Genomic DNA, 26,500 nt, shown 5'->3' with positions numbered 1-26,500 from the left:
AAACAGGAAACATCATCGCAAAATCTTGATGCTGAACGTATTTTAACTAAAAGGGAATTGTAGAGGAAACAGCAGCGATCAATATGATGTTCAACACAGTGAGACATCACACACACACGCCTGATCACCTACCTCAGTCTGTGGAACGAGCGGTGCAGAAGAGTTTGTTGATCCGGACTGGAGGACTGGAACAGAGACGACGGATGGCTGGGCGGATGTATGGATGGAGGGTCAGGCGGGTGGATGGACGGGTCACGGCCTGATGTGTCCCAGACAGATTCTTCCGCTGGTCTGAACACGGGAGGAAGCGATCGATGGGGGACGTCGGGGGCCTTGATCCACCAGGCAGAAAAAAGACAGAAAACTCAATCTGCAGCTCACAGCGGAGAGAAACAAGCTGCTCACATCAAACAGAGTCCTGTCGACTCGACCAGAACCGTCTGCGACAAGTTCTCACTTCCTCCACTGAGTGTTTGAGGGCCGACAGAACTTTAACATTCCAGCGACACCGTCACAAACATCACATGTACAAGTTTACTGACAACCTGCAGAATCTCACTGTAAACAAACAGTCCACCAAAAGCAAAGCTGCGCACAACTACAAGAGAAAACATGACTGGACATTTGTGTCAGGTGGTTCCATTACATCATTCATTCACACACTCTTTCATTCAGGTTCATCTTCTTTATCAACAACTACCAGGAGAAGCTTCATTTGAAATCCTGAGAGAAATCCTGCCAAGATGTGTGTATCCTCAGAAAACACACGGCTGTTTTCTCAGTACGTCTCTGATAGTGAAGAAGCAGATGTGACATTGGATTGAGACTGGATAAAAAGCATTTAGGGGCTCTGGTGTGAACGGCGACACTGACAGCAGCGTCTGGTGATGTGGAGGAAACTGACTGAAAGCTCCGATTAGACGGAGAGACTTCGTCCAGTCAGCTGGGACTGAAGGAAATCCTCCTTTATTGATCTGACGCTCCTGCAGAGCTGTCAGTCATCAGTCAGCCTTGTGCACGCACCACGACTACACACACACACACACACACACACCACACACACACACACCAACCTCCCTGATAGGCTAAAGCACAGTTTGTATATTCTGTTTGATAAATACTGAACAGTGATGAGAGTAGTTTGTTGGGGGATCTCCGGAGCTGATTGTAGGAGTGAAAAGCAGCAGGTGTCCTTCACGTTGTGACTCAAACATCTTCATTGATTAACCAGTTGGCCGAAATTACTCTAATTGAATTACGTGATTAATTGTTCATGTTATTTGTCAAGCTCCAGTGCCAAACATTCATCTGTTTCTAGCTTCTGCATTGCATAAATACGCAGCTTTTCTTCCCTTTTTTTGATGGTAAACTGATGAATGTATCTCAGTCTTGCACAGAACTAAAAAAACAGATTAAAGGGCAGTTTTTTCCAGGTCTTAGATGTTGAAAAACTACACATGTGAAAATCAGGCACGTATTTTAGTCATTTGGGGGCCCAGACAACAGCCACAGTCATTGGGGCCCTCCACGAACTCCTACTGGCGTGCAAAATTTTATTATCTCACCCCAACACAAGGTCTTCAATGTGGGCAGCAGGCAAATAGGTTCAGCCTGGATATTGTTTGTATCTTGTGTTACCACTTGGTTGAACTTAGATGAATTCATTAACCGAACTAGAAGAGACGGAACTCAAACACTACCAGAGCAGCTGTAAGGTCATTTTGACTGCCTAGATTTAAACTCTAATAATCTCTCATGTAAATACCCAACTGATTTTAACAAGTTTTAATCATATCAATCTATCAATATTCATATTATCGCACATAGTAAACCGTAATAACTTACAAGTAAATTGACCAGGAGAAGCGCAGCTGCAGACCGCAAACACAGTTAGAGACGAGAGAGACAAAGAAAGCAGCAAACCTGCAAAACAATGTGCGGTCATATGACTGTTTATGGCCGAAATAGGTAAACACATAATATTTTCTTGTGTTTTGTGTAATTTAATATAATAAAAAAATATTCTGAATTCAAATACAGACACTTTTAGGAAAAGTCCGGTAAGTTAACAGCAGTACTGCATTTTTTTCAAAATGGCCGTCTTGGACGTTCTAGTGTTAAAATCCTTCTTGAGGATTATTATCTAACACGTGAATCATCTCAACGCGTTTACTGTAATTGATAAGAACATGAATCAATATTTAATATAGTTTACCATGTCGACAGCTTTAACACTCACATGTTTGTGATGAAAAGCGTCCCTGTGTCTCTCTCCGCTTCATCTCCTCCTCAGCTGACACTGACAGCGGTGCTACTGACAGCAGCTTCTGGCTCTTGCTGTTGTCGAGGACCTGCGGCTACATTCGGTGTCACTCGAAACAAAGTTGACTTTTTTGGTAGTTTTGATAAAAAACAGTTTGCTGTCCTCTCTCCTTCTCCTCTTCTCCGCTCCACTAGCGTAACTCCGCTTCCGTTTACAGCTCAAATACGCGCCAACTAGTTTGTTTTGCTACCGTCTTCCTGAATCACGACTGCACATGCGCAGTAACATGGAATAGTCCATTGCATGAGAAGGGAGGGGGGAGCAATCGAAGCAATCATGATAGATTAAGCATTTTTATGTATTTTAAGCGAATTAAGACTAAAACAACAACAACAACAACAACAATAATAATGATAATAATAATAATAGCTTTGAATCGAAGACAACTTTATTAATCGGTTTTTATGAGATTATTAGTTTGGGAGCCCCTGGAAATTGCCTGCGTTTTCCTAATGGTAAGTCCGCCCCTGGTGAAAATAGTAGTTTAAAGCTTTAAACTTCCTCCAGTGATGTCATTTAGCGGGTTGTTTCGATTTCGATCATTTGTTATTAGAAAGGCTGCTTTTACCAATTTTAAGCATTTTCCATGTGCTCAATAATGTCACTGCAGCAAATACCCCAGACAGCTGCTTTCCTCCAAACTATTTCTATGAATCTCGACTGTGTGTGAATGTTATGGATGTGTATCATGTGTATTGAGGTTTTTTTCATGTTTTACCTAAATAAGTAGACAGTCTGCTTTTACTAATTCTAAAAATACCATGGCAGATTTTAGCAGCAAAATTGAAAGCCGTAGTTAAACTTGACAGGACAGAGGAAAGGAGGAGGATATAGATATTTTCAAGCTGCTCTGATGGAGCTCAGGCGTTATCAGGAGGACATCTGCTTTACTGCAAACTGTTTTATCAAACCAACCTGAACTAAGTGTTTGACATTTTGGTTGTGTAGAAGAACACAGATTATATTCTGACTCATCTTGTCGGTGTATCGGGAGATTTAAATAATCAGTGAACATAAGCTGCTCTGCCTCACGTGTAAATAAACACAGTGTTTACGTTTCTTTCTCAAAGAGACAAAATGTAACTTTCTTACATATGATGGTGTCCAATAGCTCCTCTGTACTAATGTTGGGTTTAGAATTGTAAAGGGGGAAAAAGGACATTTTGGGGTTTTGTGCTATTGATCAAAAAGATAAGCATTCTGAAAATCTTAACTTGAGCTCTGGGCAACTGACTTTTATCAGCATTGCAAATAATCAATTACTCTACAAAATGATGTGATTAATCAGCCGTGAAAATAATTGCTAATTGTAGCTCTGTTTGTGAATCAGAATCAGTATTTTGTGGAAGAAGATGACCTCAAAGACAGATGTACAACACGACACACACACACTAAACACTGCCTCATTGGACCAGAGCGACAGACAAGACAATCAATTATATAAACTGAGTTTTTACCAGCACACACACACACACACACACACACACACTCACACTCACACACTCTCACACACACACAGCATTACGATTGACCTTTACACTAAAAGAAATCAGGACATCAACAAACTGTATGTGTCTCTGTCCTTTCACACATCTACTGCTAAAGAGCATACTGTACACACACACACACACACACACACACACACACACACACACACACACACACACACACACACACACACACACACACACACACACACACACTAAAATCAGCTGACATCAGAGAGCCTGGTGTTGGGATGTGTGTGTGTGTGTGTGTGTGTGTGTGTGTGGTCCTCTCTAACAAGACAAATCTCTACTGGGGACAGAAATGTCAACTTCTCTGTTTCCTCATCATGTTTCACTCTGACATCACTTCCTCCCAGCTGACTCAAACTGACCCAGAGGTCAAAGGTCAGCCTCCACCAGTGAGAATAGAAACTGTCCTTCAGCTCGACACTCAAGGTTTTAATCCTTCACTCAGGAAAATGTCCGGAAATAGTGAAAGATGTCCTACACGTTTGCCTAGAGCTTAAATATTTGACACACAGTCTAAGATGCCAGTGAATTATTCTTATGTTTGCTTGGTCATTGATTTTAATTGATTAATCAATTACAACAATTGTTGCTGATTGATTTTCTGTTGGTTGACTAATCATTCTGCATGACGGCTGTAACAGTCAGGGCACAAATCCAATCTGCTGAATCATCACTGAAGCTTTGTATAGATATGATAACTAATATTTACCTTACTCTCACAGCTGATACCGATAAAATAACCGATAACAGAAACCAACATTTACTGTTTCCTTTCATGCACACAGTGTAAAAGAGGCTCAAACGTAGTGAACATAGATGTTTACTTGATATTCCAGCTGTGACCAGCCTTCCTCCCTCATGTTGTTTTCTTGTAAAAAATAAAAACTTCGACACCAGTGACGGCATGTGTGGCTCTTGTGTACATTGCGTGGCTCTACACAGCTGCAGCAGTTTAACATAATTAGCACGATATCAGTGAATTTGTTGTTCATCTTCTTCTTCTTGCACCTGTTAAGTCAACAACAGCACTTTAACTTTGTGTTATCAGCCAATAACAGATAATGTAAATTTTCTATCACTGGGCTGATAATTTATCTGTTTGTTATGTATGGTATATTCCTACTGTTGGGACTCAAAAAATGAGATTTCTGATCAATAATCATCAGTAATGTGGATATAATGAATCGAGGTATAGACAAGAAGTAGAACGTACGTGCAAGGTTCCACAATAACATCCCTTAACTGCGTTAATGCATGCCTTTATAAACCTTGAAAAAGATCAGATTAACCCAAAATCATCATCACATATTGCATCACATCATATCACACCACAACAATGTACATTATTGGAACATATAGCCAAGCTGTTTGTACCTATGTGATGTTTATTATGCTTATTATTGGGAACTACGTGGCTTCAGGAGGTTCAGTTGTAATGTCTGTGATGCTCCTGGTGGAACAGATCAGCTGTTACCTGTTAGATAACCTGTACACTGAGGTCACACACTCTCACCACACACGTGCACACAATGATACCAACAACACGAGAACTCACAGGCACTTTAAACATGTATCTCAGGTGTCATCGGCTGTGTTTCTGTCTCTGGTTTAACTCCTTATCACACTTAGAACAAGCTGACTTATTATCTGCACTTCTGTCAGAGTGTTCTGTAGCAGAGTGCAGCTAACACGCTGACCCATAACAAGGACATTTAACCGGGGAAATGAAGCGCAGTGTGACCCGGCATGGATGCCGGTTTGAGCTGCGAGGTGAGCCGCTATAGGCTCACAGCACCGTTCATTCATTAAAACCCATCAGTCGTGTATTAAGGCGCACTTATAGGAGGTTAAAATAATCGAGGCTAACTCACCTTCTGCCACACACCAGAGCTGAGCTGCCGTTCAGTTCGGGTGGTGACGTGCCTGTTCGTCAGCCAGAGAAAAGTCGTGTTCAAAATTCGAAATCTAATTTTCATGACAATCTTCTTAGACAGTAACATCTATAAATATAAAGTGGCTTTAAATGAATAAACGCCAGAGCATGAACCTGTGAGAGATAACACGTATTTCTGCTCAGGCACTCTTTGGACACCCGTCATCAAGGGGTCCTCGGGCTCAGTCGGTCAGAGCAGAGCTGATAGTAGCATCATGGGCGGCGTCCACACTAGCACAGGTGATTTCTCTCTACAAAAATGATGCTGACATAGAGCAGGAAGTTCCCCTCGTACAACTACAGGTAAGAGATGATCTCCGGCCGGTCCGAACGGTTCTGCTGGCCGGTTCGAACCGACTGTCAAACGCTGAAAAGATGCTAATTTAGCGGCTAACGTGTGTGTTTACATCATCCAGGCTGTAGGTTCGGTGTCATCAGTGTTACCCAACTGTGACTAATCAAAACTCAACATCTGCTCAGATTCCAGTCTCAGAGCCACACAGGTGTTAATCAGGGTGTGTTCAGAGTCAGACAGGTTCGGTTAATAACATCCTGTCAGTTTGTTGTGTTTATTATATTTAATGTGGTCTGTAACGGTGTTAGTGAGCATTTAAAGGAGCATTCCGCTGATTTTCACAAACCTGTTTTTTTGCGTTTTCCACTCACGGAATAAAGAGTTGACAGGTTCAACAGGGTTCCCACGTGTCCTGGAAAACCCGTAAAGGTTTCTAAAACAGTTTTTTGAGTCATGGAAAACACATGGAAAATTACAGGGGAAAAAAACAATGTCCTGGAAAATCTTGTGCTGTCCTGGAACTTTATTTGAACTCCCTCAAACGACACAGTAGTTTACTCTGTAGCATAATAAAAACATTGAAAACTAAACCCCCAGCAGCCACAAAACAAGAAGGCACTGGGGTTATAAATTGATTGATTACGGAATATATAATGTATGGATGCAGCTAGATCGTCACTGAAACTGTCCTGGGAAAGGATCTTTAGGAAAGAGTAGGAACAACATCCCAAACATGGTTTAAAAGTGTCTTTAAGCCAATTAAGTACTTAATTACTCTTGCTGCAGACTTCCAGAGGGTCGTTAAGGACGTCTGTGATTAACCAAAGCACCATGTTTTCTGTCCTAATAATCAGTCAGTTTTCTTCAAGCGACATGGCTACAGCTAAAGGTTATTTCAATATTCAGGGATCTTCTGAGTTACAATTTTTCTCTCCATTCAATCCATTTGGGGTTCAAGAAAAAATAACAATTTAAATGAGTGCTTAACAAATCATTTTTGCACTCATTTTCACAAATTAAATAAAGGTTTGACAAATCACAGATATCTGTAAGTTAGTGATTGACAGCAGGCAGTGATGGTGGTTAAGAGGAGGCTCAGAAACAGGAGTAAAGATAAATCCACTTTTTAATCCCAGAAGTTAAAAGTCGTCTCTGAGCTCTGCTCCTGTCGATGGGAGCAGAATCTGATGTGACTCCAGATGTTTACTCTTCCAGAAGGTCTGGATCTGCACCAGCTGTCCTCCAGAGCTGTCTTCCTGTCAGCTCAACTGGTCTTACGGGCACTTGTATTAGCCTCGAACAGCTAGCAGTGTGGCTAATGAAATCAGGGAAACCAAACAAACCAAAATGAAAATGTTTATTCCAACACAGATTGTGTGAGGAGATGATGATGTCAGTTGTTATTCTCTGACAGCTGCCGGTCGCACACTGAAGCTCTCACAGTGGATGCAGGCCTGGCTCTGTCGTGTGTGTTCAGCAAAGCTCCTCTAATTAATATCTTTATATTAATTATGTATCAAATGATGATTCATAATGTTCCCACAGAGAGTTATTATAGGCAGGCTCCCCTCAGCTCGCAGCACTTTAGCGCCTGTTTTGCCTCCTGCAGCTTCTCCGTCTCGTCTTCATGAGCTGCTGATTTGTCGGTGTTGTGTTCACAGGTTGATGCAGATTTAACAAATTAAAAAAACTAATTGATTGGTTATCAGAAAAAGTTCAGCTCTCGTGTGGTTCCAGCAGGAAGGCTGAGAAGTGTGTTTGACGTCACGGTAACTATTTCTGTCTGTCCCTCCAAGAAATGATATTACAAGATGTTACATCATGTTTTATTCCTCCACTCGTGTGTCGACGCGCTGAGTGAACCCTGCAGCACACTGCTGAGTGAAGTTACTCAGTGGGAACTTTTTGATTTACAAACCTGAATGTGATGTTGAATGAGGTTTGGTTTCTTTGAGGCTACATGATAACCTGTTTATGTGCTCTGTGGACGTGAGGGTTTCAGAAGACACAACAAAAAAGACATTTCTTGAGGAAAAACATTAAATCAGTCATCAGAATATTTGCAGATTTAGTTTCCGTTGATCGACCAGTCGACTCTGCTCTGCAGCGACAGTTGATGTTGAAACGTTCTCAGACAGTTTGTGGAGGATGCACGTTGAGCTCTTGTTGAGTCGTATTAAACTGAGAGGGATTTTCTCTCACTAGTCTGAACAGATGAGGGTTGTATCTGGAAGGCTGCGCTCGCTGAGAGCAGATGTGGGTGTTCACAGCAGAGTGTTGGACACAGAGGTCGCAGGGTTTCTGAGCGAGGATGCTGTTATAAATTCAGCTGTGGTTCAGAGTCCGTGGCCCAGTTTGTAGATGGCCGCTGACCTGATTTGTGTGCAGGCGTCCTGCTGCTCGGGTCCCATCAGGACTCACTGTGTTCTGCCTAACTGACTGTGACACGCTCTGCATTTATTCTGGACATCAGTCGACCTGCTGCTGCTGCTGCTGCTGCTGAGGAAGCTAATACAGTTTGAGAAGCTTCAGACTGTTATTGGATTAATATTGGATTTAATCTGCTCAAGTCGCTCCTGTTTATTTTTTAAATCAAGTCTCAAAGTTGCTCTATATTGAGGTGTATTATCAGTGCAGTGAAGGGCCAGATACAGGCAGTCACTCACTGTCAGTGGGTTTTTTTAACACGGCAGGTCCCTTCGACATTGCAGTTAGAACAATTAATAGCCGACCATGTCGGGAAAGACGTCTAAAATATGGGATCATTTTGGAAAAAAAAGAAAATATTGATGTGGTGTATCGCATCACTTCCTCTTGTGATACGATTACCGATACACTGACACCAAAAATAGATATTTTATCAAACCATGGAGCCGCTGTGACTCCTCTGATGGTTCGACTCTACCTCATGACTCCTTTAGCACTAATGTTCTCAAAAATATTATTACAGGGAAAATATCAAGATATAAATTCAGAGATATTTTGTCTACTCTTGATCAGCTGTGACAACAACAGGTGAAGCAGCTTTAAAAGTGACGCATGTTATTTTTGAATAAACACAGTTTGGTGGATCTAATTGAAGCTGATGTGAAGAGCAACTCATGGATTTAAAAAGTTACTGATAATCTTTAAAGTGTTGGATTTATGAATGGAGTTTGGTGTGTCTTTTAGACTGCAATCAGTGTTTTTATCCATCAAACATGTTCAGAAGCTCAACATATTGAATCTAAACTGTCTGTGCGTCGTTCAGCCGGACGCCGCGGCCCACAATGCACCAGGCCAGCTGCAGCTGCACTTATTGCTTTTTGTTCTCTACAGCAGTCTGCGACCTTTCATCTCTTCATATCCGTCGGTGTGTTTGAGCTCACATTCAGCAGGCTCTCTTTAAAATTGAACATTATGGGATGTATATGAGAAGCCTCTGGGCTCTCGTGACAGATCCTCCATCAGCCGCGACCGCTTTTATCACCACAAAGTGTGTGTGAGAGGCTCAAACACCCGATCTCAACCCAAACACCTCATCTTCACCTCCCCCCATCTCGTGTGTGTGTGTGTGTGTGTGTGTGTGTGTGTGTGTGTGTGTGTGTGTGTGTGTGTGTGTGTGTGTGTGTGTGTGTGTGTGTGTGTGTGTGTGTGTGTGTGTGTGTGTGTGTGTGTGTGTGTGTGTGTGTGTGTGTGTGTGTGTGTTGGGGTGAGGCTGGGACAGCGTCTTCAGCTGTCAGAACACACAGCCCTCCACACGGACATCAGAGAGCCGGCGCTCCCTGCTAGCCTTCATGCGGACCGCCGCTGTGTTGAATTATTGAGCGGCCAGATGAGAGATGGCCTCCTCCCGCTGCTGGTCCAAATAAAATAAATTCCAGAGACGGGGAGCTGGTTCGGTCCACCGCCTCGCAGACCTCATGTGTGGGGGAGTCGGTCCTGGCAGAGAAAACATCTTAAAATGAAAGGAACAGAACCTCCACCACCAGTTCTCTGTGGACTTTGTAGTCCATTAAATCTACAACCACCTCGTCTGCTTCATGTGTTGTCCTGCTGGTGGAAGTCGCTGCCTCATAGAGACGACAACGAGTCGATTATTCACATCTTCAATCAAAAGAAAATTACTTCATTGATAGGTTTTTTGTTTTTTTTTTTAAGCTTTTGTAAATGTGAGGATTTCTAACTTTTTCGTTGTCGCTCATGAAAGCAAATGAAGAGTTTGGCCTAAAGAAACTGAACTTAGAGTCGTGAACGAGACAAAACGGGTTCATTAAAAGAACTTTCTGCTCATTAATATGTTCGTCTTTGATCTGTTTGTCCACACGGATATTTTGCAAACAAACATTCAAACAAAACTTCACAAGTTTTGGCCTCCCGCCGGAGCACAAGCATCACTGAAAACTCATATTATTCTTTAAAAACCTACTTAGACAGCCTGAAGACTAAAGGAAATATCAGTTTACTGTAACTTTTACTTCTACATGTTTCTATTTCTACTTCTGGTCAACACAATTCAATTAATAACTATGAAGTAATTGTTTACACACTCATGATAAGTTCCAACATGTGAATTGTGGATAATTAAATCACTGAGTCGACTTGACGAGCAGACTCTCTGGAAGTCTGCAGAAAGTCCTCGAGGGCTCTTGTGAGCTGGATCAGTTCTCAAGATTCACGGACTTCCTTCGAACATGGCCGCAAAGTCTGCGAGCCTACGAGTGCGATGAAGTCCGGACATTTGGAAGCAGCCTGTGTCACGACGCTGAAGGGAAATAGTTCACTGCACATGCTCAGAATGTATTAAACATCTTGAATAATCTGCGATCACCGTGCAGCAGCGGGGGCGGGGCTTCAGCGCTCTGCAGGCGGACGCTAGACTCTCGTGATCTCATGGGGAAGCAGACGTAAACAAACGGAGTGTAGAAGTAAAACGAGTCGGGATGATGGGGAGACGTCGTCAACAGGTTTATATTCTTCAGAGAGAACTGGAGGTGAGATTTCAGGTTTCTGTTGACAGTAGCATGCTAGCTAACATTAGCCTCTAGAGAGAGAAAGGAGGCCTCTCATTGGTTGTTGCAGTCACAGATCTTCCATTGTTAATATCAGACGTGTGTGGGTGTGTGAGGCATTCAGGAGCCTCACATTACCAGATAATCTGAGCTGAGCAGCGTGTTTTGAACAGCCGCTGCACCGGTTATAAGAAGGATTCGTCAAAACGGAGAGTTTGGTTCCTGCTGTGGGCTTCCCCTCGTCAGCCGCTGCTTGTGGCGCGCCGCTGTACTTGTTGGATGGTTGTGGAATGACCTGAATATGCCAGACGTTGCTGCAGGCTGTATTTTGTTGACCGAGTACAATAACAGCTGATGCAGGCGCTCGCAGCACTTCCTGTGAGGACAGGTGGGAGAGTTTGGCTGAATTTGGAGAGCTTTGTTAGTGAGACAGAGAGAGAGGAGAGAAATAAACGAAGGGAGATGAAACATTCATGATTCTCTGCAGGAAAATCAGATCACTGCAGCAGCTAATGGTAACAGGAAACACAAGGTAAACACTGAAATGTGATTTAAACACACATCGAGCCAGTTTGGGGTTATTAACATACACGATGAATCATTTCAGCACAGCGATGTGTCGAGTGCAGACGAGGAGAATCAAACAGATGTTGAGCTTCTCTGGACGATTTACTGGAGAACAGAGACATAAATGGATAAAAAACCCCAGAAATAAATGAACACGAGTCGACTTTAATACAGCTCTTCTTAATTTCATCTCAATCCAAGATATTCGTTCCCCCCGTCAACTCTTAAAGGTTGAAAGACAAACTGGAAAACATAAAATAAACACAGACAAGTCAACCTGCCTCGAACCGAGTGTCAAGTCTTTAACTTTCTGTTGAATCAAGTTACACATCTGCAGACGACAGTGACTGTTGGTTCATACCACAGCAAACAGACATGAAGTTTAATAAAAAACTGATCTTTGGTTCTGATAACTTGATATCATATCGTCTTAATGAGGATTGATTTGAAAAAGCAAACGGATGCTTTCCCTCCTCTGTGTTCACTGTATCACAGCTCTCTGCCTCACAAACACGTTTTTTAAAAAGCTGTGCTGAGCTTCAGCCTGTCAGGTGTGTTGGAGACAGACGGAGGGGGAAAGATGGAGGACGGGTGGATGGAAGAGGAAGAAGCAGACTGTCAGAAGTAGGTCATCTCTCAGCGTAGGAACAACAATAGAAACCACAGAGTCACAGACTGATTCAGTGTTTCATGTGAAGCTGAGTCAAACTGTCTCTCACCTCGTCTCTCTCTCCGTCACCGACGTCTCTCCATCTGTCTCTCTCTCCTCTGTCCTCCTTATGTCTTTCTTTGTCTTCATTAAAAATAACTCTCCCTGGTGGATTCAGTCACACAGTGTCGTCATCTCAGTGTGTGTGTGTGTGAAAGCTGTCAACTTATCACAATACGACTAAAGCGATGGTGGAAATATCCTCCTCCTCCTCCTCCTTCTCATCTTCCAGAGATCACACGAGAGAATTCCCTCTGAAGTTTAAGTGACGAGACACACGGAGATAAATCATTCACACATTTTAAAAGATAACAATTCAAACGCAGCAGCTCAGCGTACAGTAAACATTCCCGACATTATCTGCTGCAGACGATAATCGATAGGAAGACCCGCCGACGTCTTCACCTGTCGTAGCAGAGCAGGTGCAGGTGTGTGATCGGTGACATTAAAGGAATTTCACTTTTCCGTTTCCATGAAGTTTGAGGGCTTGTGGGAGTCAAAGATCCCTCAGAACCAAAGTTAGAGAGGTGGAGATGTCCTCACTTTGAGTCTCACGTCAGACTCTAAAAAGACGAGATCCTTCACATGATGAAGGATCTGATTTTCATCGATACAACACTTTGAGATGCTCTTTCTGATGCCGCTCTCCTTCATCTGGTGAAGAATATGAAGATGTGACGTGAAAAGATCTGAAGGAACTTATTAAGAACTTATTTTGCAGGAAGAAGTTACCAGGACTTTTGAAAACAACCAGAGGAAAGTCAGTCCAGTTGTCAGGAGCTGCGTTCAAGGCCACCTCACGTCAGCCAAACCAGCCAGACTAAACGTTTCACAGCAGAGTGAGTCACGTCCTCACACCTGCATGACTGGACAGGTCGCACAATGACATCACCATCGCAGCATACAGCGCTGTGCACCATGTTCATGATGTCAATAAACCACGTCAGGACATTGGAAGAGCTCAGCGTTGACTTTTGGTTCCTAATGGACACAGACGGCAGCTCTTCATCCTCGACTTTTTCCATTTCTTCACCAGTTTTACTGCATCGACTCGAGCTGAGCTGAGCCGGCGAGGAAATATGAAGGTTAAAATGCTTTAAACCGACGCCGACTGTCTCCTGAGACATCCTGTCCTGTTTCCTGTATCCTTACAGTTGTGTTCTGTGTCTCCTGGTGTGGTCAGAAAACGTGACAGACACACATTAAAAATGGAGTTTGACTTTGTGAATCTTCTGTGTGCTGTCAGTCCGTCGTCACGCGTCACTTCCTGTGTCTCTTTCCTCCCTGTTGATCACGTCCAGCACTTTCTGATCTCTTTGTTGTTCTCCGTCTTTTGTTGTGCTCGTTAGCGGCGGCGCTCATTATGCTTCATTAGCGGAGGTCTTCCTATGAATCAGCCTGACGGAGGAGCCTGGAGGCCTCGTCTGAAGAGACGGACGTCCGAATGACAAACTGTCAGCTGCTTACGTCTCCTTCGTCCTCATTTCCTCTTTCGTTGTAAAGATGCTCTGCGACTCACTCGTCCTTTCCTTGAGTTCTTTCATTAAAGCTTTCCTCCATCTTTGTTTACACCGCCTGGTTTTTACGTTTCACTTCATCACTTCATCCTTTTCTGCACCTCGTCTTTACTTCCTTCCATCCTTGACTTTTCATTTTCCTTTTCCTTCCTCCCATCAGTCCTCATTAGGATCTAATTTCCTTTCATCCTTTGACTTCAGTCGACTTTTCTTTACCAGGCGTCTGAATATTTCCTCATGAAAAACACGTGTTAGTGTCACTGATATTTGTATTAAAGTTGAACGTTGAACTATATGATGGACCTGTTGTGTTTCCCAGCTGCAGGGTCAGAAACTGCGTCTGTCCTCCACACGGTTCATCGACGGCTTCGAGTTCACTTTGGGCTCGACTGGGAGAAACCTCGTCTCTCCTTCCACCTTCCAAACCCTCGTTAGTTCCTCCGTCCGGCCTCTTTTCTGTTTCCTCCATCCATCCACCGTCGCTCCCTCCGCCTCACCTTCAGAGGGCCGTTTCCTCGTCACTCCTCCGTCATGTCCTTGTGACGCTCGCTGTATTTAACCACGGCATGTAAATCAGATCCATCACACTTTTATTGGTTCTGTCTTAAATCCTAAATGAGCTTGCGACACAAAGGCAGGCGGGGAAGATGAATGACTTCGCCAGGCAGCGCTGTAACTTCCCAAGGTCGATGTTGTAGTTTCCCCACATCAGAGGAGCTGCCAGCTGTAATGAGGCCGAGTCTTATCCAGAAAAAGAGCAGAAAATTAAACCAATAATCATTTTCTCTTCAGCAGCTCCTGTCAGAAAATACTTCAGTGTTTCCAATTTGTCTGTTTTGATTTGCTTCCTGGTGATTTATCACTCTGGACTCTGGCCATCGTGGCCTCCAGCTGAAACAAAAGCTGAAAATAGAGAGTTCGTCCGGCGCCGTCTGCATCAGAGGTGACTGAGGTCCAACCGGGCAGATTTCTAACACCCACGTTTGAATGGTACAGCAGCAGCTGCTGGTGTCAGAACATAATCTGCTCTGCACTTTACAGAGATCTGTTCATGTTCAACACATCTCAAGGTTGAAGACATGTTTCATTAAAAGTTTCCTCAAAATAAGTCAGAGATGATGTCATGTGTTGGGAAAGTGCTGAAAAAAGCACTTTGTTTATTTACTGGCAGTGAAACCAGCAGCTCAGACTCAACAAAGACTCCCACACTTTGATTTAACACAAAACTGGTCAAATTACAGATCTGTGATATCAAACACCGCCACACTGATGGTGCCGACCAGCACATCAGGAGCAGTTTGGGGTTCAGTGTCTTGCCCAGAGACACTTGGACATGCAGACCAGGGGAATTGAACCTGCAACCTTCCAAAAAGACTGTTTCTACTCCTGAGCCACAGCATGGTAGTAGAGCCTGTAAAAGTTTGTTCGTCCTGCTTCCATCCAGCTGTCCTGCGAGCGTTAACTGATGTTCATGTGTGTCAGAATATCAGAAAAACATTCAAGTTCACAGCTGACGATAGTTTCTTACCATCAACCAGAAGTTTACTGTTCCTGAAGTCGTGTGATGGAAACAGCTGACAACATGTTGTTTAAACACTCTGAGCAATAAAATGCTAAACGACTCCTCTGTGGCGTCCATGTTGCTCCCACAGTCTGACATGACGCACATGAACAGGCGGTACTGCGACTAGGACCAACGAGGAGCGCCTGAACGCAGCATAATCCTGCGTGGAACAACATAAAGTGTCGTCTTGATCATGAAAAATGCGATTTCAGCGTTATTTCTGATTATTGTGGATACAAACTAGAGTCGGTCCTGATGAGAATATCATGAAGACATGATGAAGTTTCAGAGGGAAGGCAAAGTAATTCAGTCTTTGAACAAGAATATCAAAGAACATCACACACACACACACACACACACACACACACACACACACACACACACACACACACGTCATTAAAGTACTCTCGTTTTTATGTTCTATGTTTAGGACCCAGAAGTTGCGTATAGTTCATTTAAATCCATCAGAGAGTCGTCGGGCTGACGGCGGCTCCACCTCAGCTCTCAGTTTGTTTCATGTTGCTGCTCTGAGGTTTTATTTTTATCTCATCTGCACTAATTTGTCTCTTTTTCTGTCTGGTTTGTTTTTTTTTGTTTGTTTTTTTTTCCTTCCCGCCTCTGATGATGTCAGAGTTCTGTGTGTTCGTTTGTTCGGCTGTTTGCGTTCATAAACCCGTCAGAGAGTTCAGCCTCTCGTCTGCACATATTTGATATTTTTTATTGTCTTCTGTCTCCTTTTTCTTTATCGCACGGTAATGTTTGTGAAGGAAACTGAAGTGTGTGTGTGTGTGTGTGTGTGTGTGTGTGTGTTTATTGCAGGACCTATGCACTGCGGCGGGTGCGTGATGCCTTCAGGGCCAACAGGACAGTAGACGATCCAAAAACGGTGGCAAGACTGATGGCGGAGGGACAACAAACACTGGCACTGATACAGAGACAGGTGAGACACACACACACACACACACACACACACACTCTCCTCAGGTTAACCAGGTTGACTAGTATGCAGATGAACACCTGTTTACTGACTGACCACCTGTCGTATGCACACACACACACACACACCATCACAACACACACTCCCTCATTACCGTGGCAACTCTGGGCTAATCACCTCACTGCTGGTCACTTTGTTCCCATAATGCATCAGCAGTCTCCGGGTCATTCCCAACAGGGGATTGTCAGTCCCTCTGTCTGCCTCTCTGTTACCATCCACACACACACACACACACACACACACACACACACACACACACACACACACACACACACACACACTACTTACTGCGTTTACATTTCTATTCTAACAAACAAGCCGTCTGACTGACAGTCACCTCTGAGCATTTTATTTGAGTTTGCTAAAGTTGAAACTTTAATGATCAGATTTCCATACGGACGTGTGCAGGCAGGAGAGAGCGTCACATCACAGATGGAGGAATTATCATATTTAGACGGCACGTTTCTCAAAGAACAGATGAATATATTTGGGCTCTTCGGACGCGGAGACGATGAGTAGATCAAAAAACAGAAACGAAGATGAAATAAGAGAAGAGAAAGTGATTAAAGTGAATTATAGTTTGTAAATCAGCAGTGAGAACAAAGTGAGACTGAACATCTTCAGTCCTGCAGGTGCTGCAACACCAAGGTTATTATGGGATGGACTTCAGGTTTCATGACAATCATCCAGCAGTTATTTAGATGTTTCATCTGACGCCAGCATCTGACGCTAGCATCTGACGCTAGCATCTGACGCCAGCATCTGAAGCTAGCATCTGAAGCTAGCATCTGACGCCAGCATCTGACGCTAGCATCTGACGCTAGCATCTGACGCTAGCATCTGACGCCAGCATCTGAAGCTAGCATCTGACGCTAGCATCTGAAGCTAGCATCTGACGCCAGCATCTGAAGCTAGCATCTGACGCCAGCATCTGAAGCTAGCATCTGAAGCTAGCATCTGACGCCAGCATCTGAAGCTAGCATCTGACGCCAGCATCTGAAGCTAGCATCTGACGCCAGCATCTGAAGCTAGCATCTGAAGCTAGCATCTGAAGCTAGCGTGGTTAGCTGGACTTCAGACAGTGTCGTCTGTCTCGAGTTTGCTTCTGATGTCGATGCTGAGAAACGTGGCTGAAGCAGTGAGGGACTCCGGCTGGGCTGGATGTATGGAGGAGGAGTGTGAGTCCGGCAGCACCACCGTCTGAGTGTCTGAAGATGGTTTTAAAAGTGACAACAGAGGTTTTTGTAACTGTGACTTGTAGTTTCCCCAGGAAACACTCCAGCCTCTCAGGCTGTCTTGGGGAATACTGATACAGATTCTAGGCTGGAGAGAGCAAACGGTCGTCTGACAAAGAAAATACCAGAGTCGTACGGTTTGCTTTCTTATATTTTCAGTGTTACTTCAGTCTGAAGTGCACGGAGCAGCAGACCGTGAACATGAACTCTCATGTTCATATCTGTATTCATGCCTGATGAGAACAAATGTAAACGAGATGTAGGTGCTGAAAGCTTCAGTCATGTGTTGAGGCTGCTCTCACAAGTCGCTGGCTTTGTTTTGTTCGATCCTCAAGCTTCAGTGTGTCAGTTAAACTGGGCACAGAGTCGCATCTTCTTCTGGTTTCATCGTGTCCGCCTCTTCTTTTCTGTAACGATCAGAATAATTTTTGTTGTTGTTGTTATTGACTTATGCAAGCAGCCAAGATCACACGTCAACACATGAAGGCATCAGCAGGGCGTTTTATGTGTGTCCCATTAGACTTCAACAGAACTGTGTGTGTGTGTGTGTGTGTGTGTGTGTGTGTGTGTGTGTGTGTGTGTGTGTGTGTGTGTGTGTGTGTGTGTGTGTGTGTGTGTGTGTGTGTGTGTGTGTTTCCATCTCTGCCTCTCGCCCACACTGACTCATGGATTAACTGTATCAGAGGAGAAATATGCACCTGCATGCGAGGCTTTGTGAAAAATCCATATCTCACACACACACACACACACACACACACACACACACACACACACACACACACACACACACACACACGTATGTAAAGCTGCACACTGCTTGTGTTCGGCGCTCTCTGGCTTCAGGTTTCCTCCCGTGTGTGCAGATCCACACGGTGAGTTATGTGAGAGGGGGAGGAGGGCGAGGACCAGCTGGTGAGCTGTAAATGAAACATCATGAAGAGAAATAAATAATATTAAACCATTTAAAAACTTTAAACAGTCGAACAGAGATGCTCTGGAGACTCAGACTGTCGTATTAAATCTTCTCTTCTTTTGAAATTTGTTCTCGTATGTTTGCATTTATTGATATTTGTTGATATTTCGATACGCCGACAACTCGTCTGTGTTTGTCCAGTAACTGGCCTGATATTGGCCTTTAACACACACGTCAGTATTCGTTGACTGATGTGCATCTGTGTGACACCTTTGGACGTGATAATGCAGAACAAATGCGCCGTAGTAATGTATAATTGTCTGATAGTAATCATAAGATATCAGATGATTCTCCAAATCCAGAACTGAGTTTGACTTTGGACTTTAATGTCATGATTGAATCTTTCAATTTTAAAAGCATTCAGCACTGTCGTCCCTGCTATTAGACTTCTATGTTCTGACAGTATTTTTTATGTGGTGCACTTGAACGCACCACGACACCCTCTGTAACATCTGCTGTACAAACCAAGATTCCAGTCTGAGATGAGCCCCGGCTCTGACTCGCAGGTAATCTTACATTTGCAGTAGTTGTACAAACTGTGTGCTCTTCCTGAGACACTTTCTGTATCTGTATCGTAACGTACATGAACTCAGCAGTGTGTGTGTGTGTGTGTGTGTGTTTGTGTGTGTGTGTGAAGATGATGGATCGCAGCTGCAGAGACGCTTCTGTTTGCAGAGTAGAAACTAAACCAGTGTGTTCTGTTTTTAATGAGTGTCTGTGTGAGAGAGTTTAGAAGGTAAAGACACAAAAAGAATCAGAAGAAGAAAAAGTTAAAAAATGTCAGTGAAGAAGAAGAAGAGGTGAGGAAGAGGAGGACTGGTTGTGTGATGGATTGATGCAACACCTCTCTCAGTCTGTGTACAGTGTGTGTCCCACTGCACCTGGATGTACACACACACACACACACACACACACACAATGATAAAGTGAAGATGAAGTGTGTGTGTGTGTGTGTGTGTGTGTGTGTGTGTGTGTGTGTGTGTGTGTGTGTGTGCTCATGTTGGTGTGGCAGTGGCCTCTGAAGAGCCATTCCTCACAGATTACTGCTGCTTAATGTCACCACAATGTCACACAGCCTTCGGCCATTTTGGCTCAATTGAGATGAAATGCCACAGCGGGCAGTGAGTTATACCTGCCAGGTCGGGGGGGAAACTGGCCCCCATCACGGCTCTCAGGGGGCCGGACGCAATCTCAGTTCAGCGAACACGCCGAGGATTTAAGATGAAACTATAGGACGGAGGGATTCACCTGCCGGGTCAGAGAGCCAGGTGAGCCTGCGTTCACCTGTAGGTTAGTTTGTCCTGTCGACTGAAACAATGATGTAAATATTAACTGCAATATTAAACATGTGCTCGTATTAACACTGCAGTGGACCTGATGTGCCTGAGCCTCAACACCTCTGCTGAATTATATAAACTAGAAAAGCTTAATTAAACCAGCAAACACGTGAAAGATGTAAATCCTCCAGTCAGCAGAGACGCTGAACATCCTGACGCTGAGCGCATGTTTGGAGTTTATTTAAAGGAGCTTCTTGTGTTCTGCAGTTAAAAGGATCCCTGAGTGCTGCAGCGTCTCTGCAGACGTTCAGATGAGGAGATTTAATCTGCACGTCTTCATCCTGCACGAGCTCTGTCAGTTAATAATCAGAGACGTACTTTAGAAACACGCAGGGAGCGACAACGAACGCTGACTCTGACAGATAAAGTAAAAACAAGCTCTGTGGTAAACAGCTGATATTTGTTCATTTATAAATATGAACCTCATTATCTGAATCACCTGTAGGATGCATCACGTCCTCTTCAGCTGCTGGTTCTGATAAAAGTTCAAAATAAAAGTAAACTGTATGAAACCGCCTGCAGGTGTTTTTAAAGTCTGATATTGCAGGTCGAGATTAATGGATTTATTTTAATCCTGGTATTAATCTTTGTCTTCCATCTGTAAACATAAACTGCAGGTATGTTCACACCTGACGTTAACATCCAGAGTGACCCTGTGTGATCAGACCTCACTTCTGCTCTATAAACATCTCTGAGACAAACAGACTCCATGTTTCTACTCAAAGACAGAAAGAAGTTCATGTAGAACATTTGCTGAATGAACAAGAAGGTCCAAATACTGCAGAATGAGTCAGAGACACAAAGAAGTCGCCTATATTGTTCCTGTTTAGTGTCTTTGTGACATGTGACATGTTTAGATCAATAACATGTTTCTTCTTTCATAAATGGAGTGTAAATGGTGAAATCAGTGTAAACAGTGTGACCTCTGCTGACTGTAACCTCGAGTGTTTTGTGCCTCAAGCACGACGTCACTGAAACAAAATGTAAAGTTGCAACATAAATAAATGTGAAGCTGCCTCCTGTTCAGCTCACAGTTCTCCTCTGGACAGATCTGCCTGTCTGACCTTCACGTTTGTCTTTGATTAAATATTAAATTAAACGTTATCCTAATTTGTTTGCTGCAAGCTATTAACTCTTGATCCATTTAAAATGTTCCTGATGCAGCTCATCTTTCATATATATTTCATATTTCATACCTGTGACATGATAACTGATGCAGGACATCGACTGTTAAATCCCAGTTTTCCTTTCTGACGCAGTTGCAGCTCAGTTTTGGGAAAAGCAGAGATTGTTTTTGGGAAAGCCTGAACCAGAGAGAGGAGCTGAAGTGAAAGTAGGGCAGCACCCTGTGTGAAATCCTGCGTCACCTCACCTCCTCCTCACCTTCCCCTCACTCCCCTCTCCTCTTCTGCTCTTCCTCCATCTTTCGATCTGTGAAAATCCCCAGCCTTCCTCCCTCCATCGCTCAGAAATCCCACGCCTTTATTGCTGCTTTTACACCTGAACGCCCCACGGGTGCTGGGAGCTGTAGCGAGCTTTAGACCCTCGCACACATCCTGCATTCGACTCCATGCTGCTAAACAAACTCTATTAAAAAGAGAAAGGAGCTGCTCAGGTGGATGAAAGCCGACATGTTTTTACTCCCTCGCCTGCAGCTCTTTCTCTGCCTCATATAATATGATCCTGATGGAGGCAGGATCGCTCCGACTGACTCTGGTACCACTCGTATCAGAACCACAGCACAGCAGATGTTATCATATATCAGCTACATCAGAGGTATTTATCTTTATTAATACAAGAGTTCTGCAGTAAAACTGTCTGTCACAGACTTTATAATGTTCATTAATTCTTGACACTGAGGCTGAAACTCTGTGTCATTCTAATCAATCTGATCTGTGGAAACCATCTTTAAACCTTTTATATCACACAGACAACAGTCGCTTTCTACATTCTAGCTGAATGACTGCAAAGACCAAAAGTTATTGATTAAATCTTCCATTATTTACTCTTTAAATTCTTGCAAACAGTCTTAATGTTTGTTGTCCACATGGTTAAAAACAAACAAACCAATCAACCGACCAATAAAACCATCGATCAATCAATCAATCAATCAACCGACACACCAACAAAACTGTATCATCTGCATAGAAATGTATGTTGAGGTACTTTATGAGGAAGGATAAAGGTTTTTTTGAGTTGTGTTAATTGTAATGGACCAAGAATCAAAGATTGGACCTGGTGCGACCCGGTACCACCCGTCAGTACTGATGCTCACTTTACCGTCACACTCCTCTGCAGGTAGATGCAGTTTTGGGTCAGTTAGGTTTTGTTGACTTGTACTTAAACATTTAGTACTGTATTTTTCTGATGTGGCCGGGATCCAGACTCAGACACAGTATTAGAATATAAAACTGTGTTGCCTCCATCTGCTGTCACCAAATACAGGGTTAGACATATTTTATTTAAATTGCATTAACAGGAAAAGGCCTGCTAACAGCTTTGTGCCTTTTGAATATTTATAGTCAGCAAATCTGCGACTAGTTTTGTCTTTTCACTGGTAAACTGACCCCTTATCTCTCAGAACAGGCCAGGAACAAGTCAGTAATCAAACACTGAGCAGATCTTTACTGAACAGCCAGAGAAGAAGTGAGAACTGGACTCTGTAACATCAGATCTTTTCCTTCTCTCCTCTCTTTGGTCTCTTTTTTCGCCCTCCATCATCACCAGCCGGTACTGAAGTGTGAGTATTGATTTCTGACTTTTTGAAGCCCTCGAAAATTTCAAACCGTCGTCCTGCACTTCCCTCAGAAGCTGCCAGCATGCAGAGCTGCTCAGCTTTATAAATAGCACATTCCCAAATCCAACATCCAGTTTGTTGGTGGGTCAGAAAAGAACAACAAATGCATGAATCCTCTGAGTTACTGGTGTGAACTTCATCATGGAGTATTATCACAGAAACACGTCATTTGAAGAGCTGTGGTTGTGTTGCTGAGGATGGACTCGCCTGTGGTCTGTCAGTACAGACTGATGGACTGCAGGAGAGTTTTTTACTTTGGAGATCTGAAGATGCATCATGTCACTGAGTCACAGAGCAACTATACGTCACACGAAATACAAACCTTGTGCCTCTTTTTCCTGAATCTTATTCGTGATAAAGACAGAAGATTCTCTGAGCGGTTGAGCTGCGAAGCGTCACGCAGTAGTTTGACTATCGATTCAGTTCGAGATGCTTCAGTTAGAAACAACGTTTGTTTGACCTGGACGTGGAACTTGATTCTGTCGAGGCTGACAGAAGATAATCTCTGTGTTCGTGCCGAACGTCCAGACTGCAGAGCAGCTTCTTCCTGCAGGCTGAGAGACTGAAGATAGTTTAAATCACATCCAACAAGAAGGTTTTAGTTTTCATGCGTATACGTTTATTTGTTTCTTTCTTTAATGAAGTCGACGTCACACCTGAGATATTCAGATGAATCCAAAAGATTTCATGTTTTAGTTCACAAACACAAAACTATATTTTAAAAAACAAACTTGGAGGAGTTTTAGTTTTAAACTTCTGACAAGCTACAACACTCATTTTATTGGCTTTCAACAATATTTCCCACGAGTCCTTGCTGCTGGCAGGCCATTAAGTCCTGGGTGGCTGTTGGTGTTGAATCATATCGTTTTCATTATGCATAGATCCCAAATGACTGCTGATTGTTTTATCACAGGAAACTTATAAATTAAAAGTGTTAACACGTCTTTGCACTCAGCAGCTCGTCGGTCCGACTCCTGACTTTCAGCAGGTTTCCAGGAAATGTTTGAATTTATTTTGGTGAGATTACGCTGCTGATCGACGGTTTGTTGATGGAATAATCTGATTTTGAAGATCTGGAGACGAAGCGTTCGTCCGTAAAGTGCCGCAGTGAGACGAAGATTTAACAGCGTTTCCTTTGTGCTCTTATTTTCTGCTACTTTGTTTTGTTTGTTAGTTTTTCTTCTATTCTTGGAAATGTGGGTCTGATGCAACTATCCTCCTCCACACACACACACACACACACACACACACACACACACACACACACACACACACACAGACACACTGCATGATGAAATTCATTGACTGAAGAAGGCAATGTGATGTGAGGACAACAGCTGAAAACGAGAGGAGGAGAAGCAGGAGAGAGATTTGACTTTAAGTGAAGGAGGACGAGGAAGCAGGAAAATATCATTTCTGAACTTTCATAACGACACGTGACAGCTTTTAGTTTCAGTCTTCAGTCTTTCAGAGCTGAACTGGTTCCAGATCAGGAACTGGCTCTGAACCAGTCTTTGGTGTAGAAGGGGTGGAAGTGCAGGAGCTGTTGCTGCTCAGTGCACGAACGTCACGTGTGTTCAGGTCCGGTTCTGTTGACCCGAACCCAAGACAGTCTGTTGATTGGTGGCGTCTGTGTTTCTCAGAGTGTTTTTTCTCATTGAGCTGATTTTTCTTCACTAACTGAACTAACGAAGCTCGGTGCTGAGACGAAGACCACTGAAGTTCTGATCGGGTCGTATGTCGGGATGTCGGGTCAGATCGTTGAACGTCTCTGTGGGAAACGGTGTCGATCTGAGGAGCGACACCAGAAACCCATCGTAACCCACAGGACCTCCTGATGACTGCCAGCTGTAGATTATGATCAATGACATTTTGATGGAGGCAGCATCAGCTGGTCGTCCAGCAGTCAGTGATCGGAGGTTCTGGTCCAGGACCAGCTGTGGATCAGTGTCAGTCCTGCCTCCATTATTCTGAAGTGGACTGGTTTCATCGCCTCTCACTGAAGGACTCCCTCTCATCTCCTCTATGAGTCACTCCGTCTGTATCCCACTATCTTCTCCCTCCCTTGTTTCTGTACTCTGTTTCCTCCCGTTTCTCTCGACTCTTCAGCAGATTGCCAACCAGTCTTATCGATTCACTTCTCTCAGAATCGCTGCCTCTCATTTTCCCCGGCCCGGCCGTATTGACGCGTGTGCGTGCGAGTGGTTTTCTGTGTTTCTGTCGTCCTCTCCTTCTCTGCAGTGCTGCGAAAGTGAGACGATTAATGAGAGAAACTGAGTCTGTTGACGGCTTGAGGAGGCAGCTGGAGCCTCAAACGCATGAAGAGGGAAACTCTCGAGACCGGAGGCACAAAACTCTGCCTGCAAGTCCGTCAGACAGAAACCTGCACAAGCTTTCATTCAGTCACATTCATAAAGTCGAACAAACGACTGGTTCTGATTCATAATTGTGAGTTATTACACATGCACACGTCTAATGGACACAAACACCTCATCAACTCATCCACTCCACCTCTAATTAGACTGTAGAAGGAGATGTAGGAGCAGGAGAAGGCGACGATGAAGACGACGGTGAAGACGATGATGAAGATGATGATGAAGACGATGATGAAGACGACGATGAAGACGACGATGAAGACGATGATGAGGACGATGATGAAGACGTGTCTGTGTTTCCGTAGCGTGACGCATCGTTTCCTAATCGCTGCAGAAACCAAACAGGAGCTGATTAATGGATGAATCGGGTTTTTGTCTGAATCTGTCAGAAGTGTTGAGATTGTGTTCATACGGACGAACAAACAGACATTTCATGTCCTCAGGATTCCCTCCGGATGTGACGAGCGCAGAGGAAGACGTGAGGGAGAAAGAGGAGAAACACTGGAGGCGTAACGACAATTTATAACCAGCCGTCCTCCTCGTTTCCTCCTCTTCTCTCCGGCGCTCCTCGTTCCCCCGCTCGCTGTCTGTCGGTGCGACGGACTGAAACGGGAGATCACAGCCGTGTGTGTGTGTGTGTGTGTGTGTGTGTGTGTGTGTGTGTGTGTGTGTGTGTGTGGAGTTCCCTCCCTTGCAGCACACACACAGTCAGAGTTTTGTGATGTGTGAGGACAGTTTCATCTCCCCTCGCTGTCTCATTAGTGTGTGTGCTCAGAGGGAAGAAATTAGGGTTAAGAAACAGCAGATTTACAAAGAAACTCCTCATTACTGTTGGTGTGTGTGTGTGTGTGTGTGTGTGTGTGTGTCTTTGAGAGAGAAATATGAATGTGAGTCTTTTTTTAGCAGCAGTGTGTTGAACAGTGTGTGTTCTGTTCTTTCCTCTGTGGGCGTGGCCGTAACGTCACAGCTTAATCACCTTTAATTACTCCTGAACTGCGCCGTGATTGGTCGATGTCGGGGTCTCGAGCTCTGACAGCTAATTGGTCGCGAGGCCGACAGAGTGGGCGAGGCTTTTTGAGTCATCGCAGCCAATTAACAAGACAAGAGACAAGCAAACGAGCTCGTTAAGGCTGGTGGGTCAGTGAGAGGGAGATTTCCAAGGTCACACACACACACACACACACACATTAACACACACACGCATTAACAGTAACAGAAAGAGGGGTGTGTAAACGAAGACGTCCCATTGGTCCTTTTGAAGATGTCTGGCGCTCACACACATGCAGCAGGAGAGCAGAGGGAGGTTCTTATTGCAGTATTGTGTGTGTGTGTGTGTGTGTGTGTGTGTGTGTGTGTGTGTGTGTCTCGGC

General features: G+C 43.9%; 2 protein-coding genes across 7 annotated transcripts in view; one reads left to right on the top strand and one right to left on the bottom strand.

Annotated features, from left to right (window-relative positions):
* Positions 1 to 6,076, bottom strand: part of fars2 (phenylalanyl-tRNA synthetase 2, mitochondrial) — a 99,509-nt gene extending 93,433 nt beyond the window's left edge. For 4 of the 6 annotated variants that reach the window (XR_005071442.1, XM_037078889.1, XM_037078891.1 and 1 more), the window contains exons 1-2: positions 5,712 to 6,076; positions 133 to 332 (exon numbers count right to left, since the gene is read on the bottom strand). The gene's annotated coding sequence lies outside the window, so the exon portion shown is untranslated. Of the gene's footprint in view, positions 1 to 132; positions 333 to 2,239; positions 2,502 to 4,664; positions 4,689 to 5,711 lie in introns of those variants that run through there. The other 2 variants (XM_037078888.1, XM_037078887.1) reach the window with 2 other exon arrangements.
* LOC119009129 (LYR motif-containing protein 4B) overlaps positions 5,587 to 26,500 on the top strand; it is a 30,983-nt gene continuing 10,069 nt past the window's right edge. Inside the window, exons 1-6 of the mRNA XM_037080150.1 lie at positions 5,587 to 5,610; positions 5,918 to 6,076; positions 6,952 to 6,985; positions 11,694 to 11,708; positions 14,430 to 14,448; positions 16,236 to 16,356. Of these exons, the coding sequence (XP_036936045.1) occupies positions 5,587 to 5,610; positions 5,918 to 6,076; positions 6,952 to 6,985; positions 11,694 to 11,708; positions 14,430 to 14,448; positions 16,236 to 16,356 (372 nt within the window). The remainder of the gene's footprint in view (positions 5,611 to 5,917; positions 6,077 to 6,951; positions 6,986 to 11,693; positions 11,709 to 14,429; positions 14,449 to 16,235; positions 16,357 to 26,500) is intronic.

This window comes from Acanthopagrus latus, chromosome 19, assembly GCF_904848185.1.
Source record: "Acanthopagrus latus isolate v.2019 chromosome 19, fAcaLat1.1, whole genome shotgun sequence".
NCBI lineage: Eukaryota > Metazoa > Chordata > Actinopteri > Spariformes > Sparidae > Acanthopagrus > Acanthopagrus latus.
Note: the sequence above shows the minus strand (reverse complement) of the source record. Positions and strands in the feature narration are given on the sequence as shown.